The following is a 12,007-nucleotide window of genomic DNA, read 5'->3' as shown; positions in this document are numbered from 1 at the left end:
CATTCCTTGTGTTCTTTAGCCCAAACAAGTCTCTCCTGCTTGTTGCCTGTCCTTAGCAATGGTTTTCTAGCAGCTATTTTACCATGAAGGCCTGCGGCTGCACAAAGTCTCCTCTTATCAGTTGTTGTAGAGATGTGTCTGCTGCTAGAACTCTGTGTGGCATTGACCTGGTCTCTAATCTGAGCTGCTGTTAACCTGCGATTTCTGAGGCTGGTGACTCGGATGAACTTCTCCTCCGCAGCAGAGGTGACTCTTGGTCTTCCTTTCCTGGGGCAGACCTCATGTGAGCCAGTTTCTTTGTAGCGCTTGATGGTTTTTGCAACTGCACTTGGGGACACTTTCAAAGTTTTTCAAATTTTTCGGCCTGACTGACCTTCATTTCTTAAAGTAATGATGGCCACTGGTTTTTCTTTACTTAGCTGCTTTTTTTCTTGCCATAATACAAATTCTAATGGTCTATTCAGTAGGACTATCAGCTGTGTATCCACCTGACTTCTGCACAACACAACTGATGGTCCCAACTCCATTTATAAGGCAAGAAATCCCACTTATTAAACCTGACAGGGCACACCTGTGAAGTGAAAACCATTTCCGGTGACTACCTCCTGAAGCTCATCAAGAGAATGCCTAAAGTGTGCAAAGCAGGAATCAAAGCTAAAGGTGGCTACTTTGAAGAACCGAGAATATAAGACATATTTTCAGTTGTTTCACACTTTTTTGTTAAGTATATAATTCCACATGTTACTTCACAGTTTTGATGCCTTCAGTGTGAATCTACATTTTTCATAGTCATGAAAATACAGAAAACTCTTTGAATGAGAAGGTGACTCCAAACTTTTGGTCTGTACTGTACATTATAAGTAGGTATTGTATACAATTTGTGCTCTTACAGTCAGCACTCAATCTGCTCAACAACTCTTGCCCTTTAACAGGACATTGCGTGTGACAGATTCACTTAATACATAGAACAGTTGGTCCATTACCATCTACCTCATTCTGGTTTGTGCAATGTCAGGGATAAACTCTACAGGTTCTCCTCTATAGCTATGGTCTCCACAGTGCTAAAATGGCACCCCTGGACCAAAAAAGCCCCCCTTATCCCACACACCTATGATGTCTATAATGTGCTTTCTACATATCTTGTTACTTTCTAACAAGAATAAATTAATACAAGATGGTGCTAAATGGGCATCATTCACGGGCTTCTGAAATATTAGCTAAAGGCGTCTGTGTTTTACGATAGAATTTCAATTTTATATTTTTGACACAAGTGAACAAGATTCATATCCTATGCTTGTCCATTATTAATGCAAGTTTTAGTTGACTATTGGCTTACAGTTGATCTAGAAACTGGAGACAGATCAGTCACACAACGTTAAGTAATTTGACTATTTGCTCACATCTGCGCACATGTCCGTTGTTCTTGCCCCTCAGAGGACAACAATGGACACAAACACCAACAGTATCCAGTGGACCCCAATGACTATAATGGGATCTGTCAGGTGTCTGTTCTTTTAAACTGAGACTGTTAGAAACGTCAGACTTGCAGCACAACTTTTTTGTCCGACACTTTCAGTTTAAAAACAGACACCCAGCTGACCCCATTACAGTCAATGGGGTGCGTTGGGATTCGTTTATGTCTGCAGGTTTAGCAGTCCATCTGTTTGTTATTCTGGTCCTCCGATTGACACTAGTGCGACCCTAGCATAACAAAGTGAACATGGAATATCATACAAAGACCAAGTGTGCATGTGTGTATCACCACAATACATGGCAATACAATCATTGTTAAGATAAAGTCACAGAAAGTTAATAAGATAAGAAAGTGTCACTCAAGACAGAACCTGCCAACCCTTAGCACAACAACAGCAGGCAGCATGAATGGATCATAAGAATGGAAGTACAAGAGGTGCAGAGTTAGAAGTAGGGGGTCTGTAGGCCCCTCTGTTAAATAAACCACGCCAGTGTTATAAATGGCACATGGTAGATGGAGAGAGTGGGGGGTTATCCCACATGGGAAGGACTTAAAGGAATTGTCTAACCAATAATAACCACTTCTGAAAACAGGCCTGGGGTTTAAAACGTGGGGAGTTCAGTTGTTACCACAGGGGGGAGCTGTGCCCAGTCACTAGTATCTCAGCTCTGGCTCATACATGGGTTGTTCCAAGTAGGGACCTTTCTTTACTGAGTCCAAATTCTCTAACATATAAGCTTTTTGGTAACCTTGCAAAATTGTGGAGAAGGGCAAAAAACAAACAAACAAAAAACAACTTTTTTTTCTCAGTAATTGGCAGTTGCAAAAATTAGCAAGAATGGCAACGTGACAGTGAACGCTGTATAACTGGAAACCTGCAGTATTTTTGCAGAAAGCGTACCACAAGAAAACCAAAACAAAAAAATGCAAAAAATTCTTGAAAAGTAGATGAGGTTACCTAGAATAAGCTGGAGTTGTGCAGGGTATTAGGTGTAATTCACATGGACAGAGCAATATAATAGTGGAATCAAGCAGAACGTCCAATGCTGTAGGCTTAAAAGAGGTTTAGATAATTCTGGCACTTTGCAGGCAATATGGGGTATGGCTAAAACAGAAGGGGTGGCTTAATAGATAGCTAAAATGTGCCACACTGTGCCAACAATGGACTAACCTAAGACAACCAAGTCAGACAAGTGTATAACAAAGTATGATCCAATGTGATAAACTAATAAACTATACCAGATGTGGAAAATATAAGTAGTAAGTACAGAACCCCATCTGCTGGGTTAGTTATGTGCTGGAGGAGGAGATATGGATAGGGCCACATATAACAACTGCGCTGCGCAATAATCCAATGGGCCTATTTGCATGGCATGGCTGATCTCCTGCTGGTGATAAATGCCACTACTGTCACTGTCCGCTGATGAGAGATCTCCGCACTAAAATAGGGGTTCTTTATTTATACAACTGTAAAACTACATTCATTTTTCACTTACAGATGAACTCAAGCTGATAGACAGTCTGCTCGCTATGTCCCTAGGGCAGCATGGTGGCTCAGTGGTTAGCACTGTTGCCTTGCAGCGCTGGGATCCTGCATGGAGTCTGTATGTTCTCTGTATCCTTGTGTGGTTTCCCCCAGGTACTCCGGTATCCTCCCATAAGCCAAAAATACAAGCAAATTGGAAAAACAACTAACCCTTGGGGGTGTTGATGATGAGCGCCTGCACAGCAGACATTATCTAGGCCACAACACTTTCTAAGCTTGGAGTCCCTTAATGTTTTCATGCCGTATTTGTCATGGTTATAATCGCAGTGTCTTATAGGACACTTTAATAGAAGTAGAAATTTCACTTCTGTTTCTGATGAATCTTTCATTATGAATAAATATTTTACTTTACGTAAATGAACTCATGTCCGCACCTTCTAGTACACCCAATTTCTCCTTTCTCTGCTGCCCGGCACTATCGGCTTATACAAACATTGAGATCCTTCATCCAGGATAAGCAACCTGGATCCCCTTCTAAAATCTCACAATGCACCAAATAAATGAAGTCCCTCGAATGTAACGGGAGTCATTTTCTCCTAAATAGGTTAATTTCCAATTAACCAAATATTTCATATCCTGAACCACGTGAATGGACAATAGGACACAACTATACCAAATCGCCCCCCGCTGACTTGGGCCGACACACTGCAGTCCGGATGGATGACTATAGCACAGAATGCAGCACTTACGGTGATTTTGTCCAGGAGCTTCGCCATATGTTTAATGATCTCGCTATGCTGACTCGGCTGAGTTTGTAGAAGATTTTTAATGACCACCACGCTTTCCGCGACCACAACATCTAAAACGGAGGAAGGGAAACAAAAGAGTTAATACACAAAGCCAGGCCAATAATAAAGAGAACGCTACAGATAAAAGCATCTTTGCATCAAATAGGTGACCGAAATGGAAAAATTATTGTTTAATAAAATAAAAAAAATGAAATATAAATTCTAAATCTATTAAATAATACAGAATACTGAGGCAACCGATTTCTAAATTTGATCAACTAAAATTCATATCTGTAAATGGAATTCAGTCTTCTAATTCAATGTATATGTGCTTTACCTATATTCTACATCCACAGCACCACCATGTTATTCAGAAAACATGTTACATGGTAATCACATTTAGCGACAACCATACAGAGGTCACGCCAGTGAAGAATCATCCATCTTCTTCATACATCACGCTCTTTTATGAATAGATTAGAAAAGCAAAGCACAATGTGAACAGATTCCTGAGATGTATATACATGGTATTCTACTGTCACCTGCTGGAGGGGCCCATAAAGCCAGAATATTCATCCACAAGTGTGGGTTTGTCTCATGTAAAACCAGGGCAAATTCTAGAAAATCATTTCATGAGATTGGATTTAAAGAGGTAGCACAGTTTCTGCAAATGTTGTGAAAAGTGCGACAATGTTATGTGATGGACACACAAAAACCCTGCTCAGACAACTATAACAATAAGTGCACATGGAGAAAAAGAAGATAGAAAATGTGGCTAACATAGCGACGGGATTTCCTGGCCCAAATGTGGTCAGAAGACCTGGATTCAAAGCAATATAGTGTGCTGCTGTATCCCCGAGATTCTGGTGTCCTATACGATATACACTAAGGAACAGCAAAGTTGCAGGGCTCCTAACATCATAGATCACAAAGGTGCAAGGAGTTCAGGTTTCCCTGCCAGGTTTTAATCCCAAATATTTGGGTCTAGATCTTCAGGTCCATGTACAGGAGTCCAAACACCAGTGTGTCCATCACATGAGATATTATCAGCTGAAAGTAAATAATGAAGATCCCTACTGAATGGTGGTAAGTAGAGATCAGATGCAAAATGAGACTGTAATATCCTGCATGGACTTCACTAAATATATGCGTAAGCCTAAAGCCTGGTTCACATCTGTATTCAGTATTCTATTCGGGGAGTCTGCTTGGGGATCCCCTGAACAAAATACCGAACGCATTAAAAAGCAGATAGCAATGAAAGCACACGGACCCTATAGACTATAATGGGGTCCGTGTGTTTTCAGCACGGTGTCCGCATGAGTCATGTGGTGAGAAAAGTGACTGTAAGTGAATGCACTTGAGTGGGGCGGAGCTGCAATACCAAGCACCACCGTCTCAAAGTGGACGGCTCTTTTCCGGGTAAACAATAAGGAGAGTGCATCTATTATTTAGCAATTTGACCCCTTCAAATTGTAAAGTGCTGGAGAATTTTTTGGTGCTATATAAATAAAATTAATAAGACATAATAATAATAATAATAATAATAATAATAATAATAATAATAATAATAAGCCTAAAATTGGCCCCTACCCATCTAATATTGATGGCCTAGAATAGGCCTTCATTTGGAACATCTTGAAAAAGCCATTGAAAATGAGTGCAGAAGATTAGATACGACCATGAACTAGGAGGACCAGGATGAACAGAGCTTGGTAAGCATTGTGAAAATTTATAAAAACAAACACTATTAACCAGAGGAAAGCAAGTCTCAACACTTACAGTATGAATTATAGGTTACCACTCCACTAAAATGAAAGGGGTGTTCCAGAATTTTAATATTGATGCCCTATCCTTAGAATATCAGATCAGTGAAGGTCCAACACCTGGTCCCTCCACCGATCAGCTGTTTAAGGAGACTATAGTGTTCAGGTGAGCACTGAGGTCTCTTTAGTGAATGCCAAGCACTGTGCAGTAATATAGGGGCTGTGACTGAAACTGCAATTGAGTCATATCCACTTGAATGGGACTGAGCCACTGTGAGGTTCAAATGAATGTGACGTCAGTGGCCTGTGAAGCATAAGCAATGCTCCTGCTTAGATGTAAGAAATATTATATTAATGCTACAAACATCGTCACATACACAAAGCTTTCTGCAAAAAAATTGTACATATAAATATATATACACACACGTTTTATATATATATATATATATATATATATATATATATTATATATATCCTGTAGCTATAATCCCTATGACACTGTACCAGCCCTCTCACCATTACTTCAGATACATAACTCTGTCTAATCCATCTCCGTAAACTGCAGAAACCTGTATAATAATGATATAATCTACAATCACACAAGCAATTCTGCAACAAATAACAGTTTCTTCTTATCTGCAGGATTCAATGCCATTGGAACTAAATGTGATTTCCCTACCGTCAATGCCCCCTACAGGCAGCTTTAGGCAAACATTATGCAGGTAGATAATTGTTAATGAGGTTTTGCCCCATTGACCAAATAATGACAATCCAAACAGAAGATTATCTGGTCCTGTAAATTATAATGTACTTTACCCCACAAGGAACACTCGTCCTTAAAGGGGAGTGACAAAAATAAGGAATTTTAGGAATGAAGCAGCTGACGGTGACAAATACTGGACGGATAATTTGCACGTGTCACTTGACAACTAAATTGCACGGATTAATCCGGCAGGACAGAGGCGCATTATGTGGGCAGCATTAATGTACTGTAACCGCGATAATGTGACAGGAACTTCACATTTACAGTACCAAGAATACAAAGAGAATACAGAAAATACGTAGAGGGGAATAACCAAAACTAACTAGAATACATGGCATAATTCACACTGTGTGACAGGTTTTTCTCAATAGCTTACATTGATGCTGAGATAAGATAACATGGACTTTTAGGCCAAAAGCCTTAGGCTGCACTACTAAGAGATTTTGATGATAACATTTCCTGTTGTTTACCCTGTCATCAGACTGTTTGGAAACCGGTCTGACCCCATTATAAGTTGGAGTCTAGGCATTACAAACAAAGTTCCCAATGCAAGTCTGAGAAGGGCCATAGTTATAACCACCACGGGGCCACATGGTGGCTCAGTGGTTAGCATTGCAGCCTTGCAGCGCTGGAGTCCTGGTGTTCAAATCCCACTAAAGGCAAAAAAAAATCTGCAAGGAGTTTGTATGTTCTCCCCATGTTTGCATGGATTTCCATCCCATATTCCAAAAAGACAGGGAAAAATGTACATTGTGAGCTCTATGTAGGGCTCACAATCTCCAAAAAAAAAAAAACACACAACGACCATGGCAGTATGTTTGCTTAGAACTCTATTTTTGCCGTTCCACTGTTACACCTCCTGAAAATGTATACAAGGGTAGTCTGAAAAGTTTCTGACCTCCACATGTAGATGGCAACACTCGTCAACCAAAGTTGGGGAATGTGTTCGCGCATGCGTTGGAATGTACTCACAGAAATTTCAGCCATTTTGCACCAGTGTTTTTCCTTTGACAGTCGTTGTAGTGAGTCAATGCAAGTGATTTTGTGAAAATGGATAAAATCGAATATCGAACTGTCATTAGATATTTGTTTTTGAAAGGCAATACACCTTCGCAAATTAAAGGCGAGTTGGACGCTGTGTACGGGGACTCTGCACCATCATGTACCACCGTCAAATTTTGGGCAGCTGAATTTAAACGTGGCCGTACCAGCTTGGTTGACGATGAACGTTCGGGACGGCCCAAAACATTGCTCAAGTTCACCAAATGGTGCACCTGGTGAACCTGAGCAATGTTTTCGTTCGTGGTTGCAGTTTTTGGCTGTCCCGAACGTTCATCGTCAACCAAGCTGGTACGGTCACGTTTAAATTCAGCTGCCCAAAATTTGACGGTGGTACATGATGGTGCAGAGTCCCTGTACACAGCGCCCAACTCGTCTTTAATTTGCGAAGGCGTATTGCCTTTCAAAAACAAATCCAATGACAACTCGATATTCGATTTTATCCATTTTCAAAATGGATAAAATCACTGACATCGACTCACTACAACGACTGTCAAAGAAAAAACCGCTGGTGCAAAATGGCTGAAATTTTTTGAGTACATTCCAACGCATGCGCGAACACATTCCCTATCTTTAGTTGACGAGTGTTGCCATCTACATGTGGAGGTTGGAAACTTTTCAGACTACCCTCGTACCCATTACAGCAGCTGTACTTAGTACCACAGCTCAGCCCAATCACCTGCCATGATGTCACATAGCCTGTGAAGTAGTAGCGGTGCTCACTGCCCCTTCACATAACTGATCCACAGGGTTACCTGGTGTTGGATTCCCATGTATCTTCCATTGATGAACTGTCAATTTTTATGTCCCAGAAAACCCCCTTTAGGCTGAGGCCCCACGTTGTGGGGAAACAGCTTTTTTTTTGTTGCAGATTTCGTTGTAGTTTTTTTGATCCAAAGCCAGGAGAGGATTGGGCAGAAGGGAGAAGTAGAAGAGCTTCCGATATATTTCACAATCCCTTTGTTGAAATTCCTGGTTTTGGCTCTACAAACTGAAGCAAAATCTGCAAAAAAAAAAAAAAGCTGTGTTTCCGCAATGTGGATCCTCAGCCTCAGGGCTCGTTCACATCTGCGGTCTCCATTAATGCAGGTTTCCGTTTCCTACACAAAACTGAGCAGAAGACGGAAACCTGCAGGACTCTCTCACCCATTCATTTGAATGGGTTTGAAAGATGTCCGACCGTGAGTACCGGTGAGCGTTTTATGCTCTCCGCTGCGAAACCAGACATGCAGTACATGCAGAGTCGGACATGCAGTACTCTGTGTCCGGTTTTAAAAAAACGGTTTCGCGGCGGAGAGCATAAAACGCTCACCGACGCACACGGCCGGACCCATCTTACAGCTTTCCATATTCTGCATGCAGAAGACGGAAAGCTCAGAACGGACTCTGGGCGCTAGTGTGAACCTAGCGTCAGACTACGGCTCCATGTTGCAGAAAAGCTGCAGTTGCAGATTTTGCTGATGTTTTCTGAGTGGGTTAAGCGGAGGGGAGGAGTATAAGAGCTTCCTATATATTTTGCATTCCTTTTGTGGTCACGATTGGTTTTGTCTCAATAAAACAGCTTAAAATTCTGCTCCAAAAAAAAGCCTTCTATGGCAGAGAATGCACCAGATTCAGCGTCAACTCCTCAATTCTGCCCTCCACAGCGACAGACACCGCGTGCTAAGAAGAGAAACATCCTGCCCTATTCTGACATGGCTTCCACAGCCAAAATACTTGATGAGCATTTTGCCAATGTGAACATAGCCTTACAGCCTGAAAATCAGACCATATACTACGAAGCGCCAATAGACAGCAGACGTTCCTTCCTTCTAAAACTAGGGCAGCAAACTTTGAAATGTGCAAAGAAAAAAAAGATAATGCAGAGAAAGCAATTGGAAGTTGTCATGCAAATGCCGGAAAAGATGGATTATCTTACCATCCCTGTTTGACAATAGGTACACAAGGCCATTAAGACACGTGTCAGTCACCGCGGATATATTGGTGGCACATCTTCCTATTGCTTGAATTGTGGCTGCGGCAAACTGCTTGTCCTGGCTTTTTACGTAGGTCTAAAAATAAACAGATTTATGCACGTTACAAGAGGACTTTACAATTGCATTACAGACTTGGGCAGCTCAGTGACAAGTGAATTCACATCGTAATGAAGTATCAATCTGCCCTATTCATTCCCTTTTCTACAATTTCATTTCACAGAGCTGGAGTGTGAGAATCCACGGCACCATTTTCATCTCTGGGGACCCCCCGGCTGCTGAAAGATTTACTTTTCCCGTCCTATGCCGAGGCCGACATAACTAAACAGAATATGAATAGGGTTTAATTTTACAACAACATTGCCAGGGGACAATGCAAAACCTAAAGGGGAAAAAAAAACCTAAGAATACGCAGTTTATTATAGTGGAGGTGGCCGTGAACAAGCAGAGGTCTCATTAAAAAAAAAAAAAAAAAACCTCATGCCCCATATATGCCAACTGTACAATCTGTCTGTCCCAGATGTACACCGGTGAGGACCAACATTCTTTTATTATTAGTGTGTATATATATATATATATATATATATATATATATATATATATATATATATATATATTATTATATATACACACACACAATATATATTATTTATAGTGCAGTGACCGGTGTGTCACTTACCAGTCTCCTAATAGGCCATTGTAAGAACAAACGGCTGAAATAATCCAATAAGGAACATTATAACAACCCAATTCCAAGTCTCAGAGGGGTCTTATTCAAGAAAAAATACAGAGAGCGCAAGGTGTCCATTGAGAGGCAACAGATCATTTGCTAAATGTGCCCATGGTCATGTGAAATACCTTAATATTTCACTAGTGTGCCCTTATACAGACAATGGATTCTGTCCATTGCCCATGAAATGCCCACAGGACACAGCAGGAGAATACAGCTACATATTAGTCCTTCCTATAAGACCTATGGCCAGCATAACTAATGAAATGACCAGACGAGGACACATCAGCATCACACACAGCGAATATGACAACTGATTTTTTTTTTCTTTGCTCAGGGACAACCAGAAAAAAAAAAAGTGTTCACATTGAAACTTATGAAAGTGAATGCTTCAAATTATATTGTTTTTTGTTGTTTTTTTTGTTTTGTTTTTTTAATGTAGATTGTGAGCCCCATATAGGGATCACAATGTACTTTTTTTTTTTCCTATCAGTATGTCTTTGTAGAATGGGAGGAAATCCACGCAAACACAGGGAGAACATACAAACTAAAGAGGACCCATCATCTCTCCTAACATGTATGATTAGTAAGTACTTGAATTCACTATATAATAATAATTGTAGATAATCTGTTCTTAGTACTGCGATATTCCTCTGTTGTTCCTCCTGGTATTGTATGTTCGCATTTCCTTTACTCATGGGGCAGGCCATTTTACAGTCAGAGATTAGGCATACAACATATAGACAGAGTTATGTAAATATCCAGTACTCAAGTTATCTCTATATAATAATAATAATTATAAATTTTATTTATATAGCGCCAACATATTCCGCAGCGCTGTACAATTTGTAGGGTTCAAATACAGACAGAAAGATACATTACAAAGAAAGTCATTTCCCACAATGGGACTGAGGGCCCTGCTCGCAAGAGCTTACAATCTATGCGGTAGAGGGGGTGACACAAGAGGTAGCAGGGGCGGCATTGCTTATACAATGGTCAGACAATGTTGTAATAGAGGTTCCGGTCATTACACAAACATAAAACTTTATGAGCCGTCATTAGTTGTGTCCTTTAACAAGTGGATGGTGCTTGGACATATAAAGTTAGCCTGATAAGGCATCATATCATGTGGGGTAATGTGGGAGCTGGAACAGAGGAAGGTTAAAATTTTGAGTATTCTAATTACGGTATGGAAGGGTTTACATTAGAAATTGTGATAGGCCTGTCTGAAAAGATGTGTCTTTAGTTTGCGCTTGAAGCTGTAGAAATTGGGAGTTAATCTGATTGTCCGGGATAGAGCATTCCACAGAAGTGGTGCAGCTCGGGAGAAGTCTTGTATACGAGCGTGGAAAGTTCTGATAATAGAGGATGTAAGTGTTAGGTCATTGAGTGAGCGGAGAGCACGGGTTGGGCGGTAGACAGAGATGAGGGAGGAAATGTATGGAGGTGCAGCATTATGGAGAGCCTTGTGGATGAGTGTGATAACTTTATATTTTATTCTATAATGAATAGGAACACAAAAATTTTGCAACACAAGGCACACAAAAAAGCAACTGCTTCAAAAATAAACTAAGTATGACTATGTCCAAGAAGGGACAGAAGCAACACAATAAAATGACAATTTTTATTAAGTGATAATAAATATGAAAACATAAATTACACATAGACAACGGGGTAAATGCTTCACCAAGAGGCGGGTGGTGTGTGGTAATAAATAGTAGATAGGTCTAGGGTGAAAAAAGTGTGTATATCACAGTCAAATACTAAGGGTTCACGTGTTGTTGCAAGTGTGGCAGTTCCAAAGCAGATAGAAATATCCCATAGGTAAGAATGCACAACAGAGACATATGTAAAAATTATATACATAGAAGGTAAACAACCAACCCTGAGACCATAGTTATCATATAAAGCACCTACCACCCGTACCGCGCCCCAACGGTAGCGACAATAGCGTGTCTTTAGCGTATCTCT

The 12,007-nt window shown here is 40.6% G+C and overlaps 1 protein-coding gene across 2 annotated transcripts in view; it reads right to left on the bottom strand.

Annotated features, from left to right (window-relative positions):
- AP3B1 (adaptor related protein complex 3 subunit beta 1) overlaps window positions 1–12,007 on the bottom strand; it is a 175,825-nt gene that overhangs the window by 79,484 nt on the left and 84,334 nt on the right. For both annotated transcript variants that reach the window (XM_075270075.1, XM_075270064.1), the window contains exons 13-14: window positions 9,252–9,384; window positions 3,710–3,819 (exon numbers count right to left, since the gene is read on the bottom strand). In XM_075270075.1, coding sequence (XP_075126176.1) covers window positions 3,710–3,819; window positions 9,252–9,384 — 243 coding nt within the window. The remainder of the gene's footprint in view (window positions 1–3,709; window positions 3,820–9,251; window positions 9,385–12,007) is intronic.

Source organism: Leptodactylus fuscus, chromosome 1 (genome assembly GCF_031893055.1).
Source record: "Leptodactylus fuscus isolate aLepFus1 chromosome 1, aLepFus1.hap2, whole genome shotgun sequence".
Taxonomy (NCBI): domain Eukaryota; kingdom Metazoa; phylum Chordata; class Amphibia; order Anura; family Leptodactylidae; genus Leptodactylus; species Leptodactylus fuscus.
This window is presented reverse-complemented; position numbering and strand designations above follow the sequence as displayed.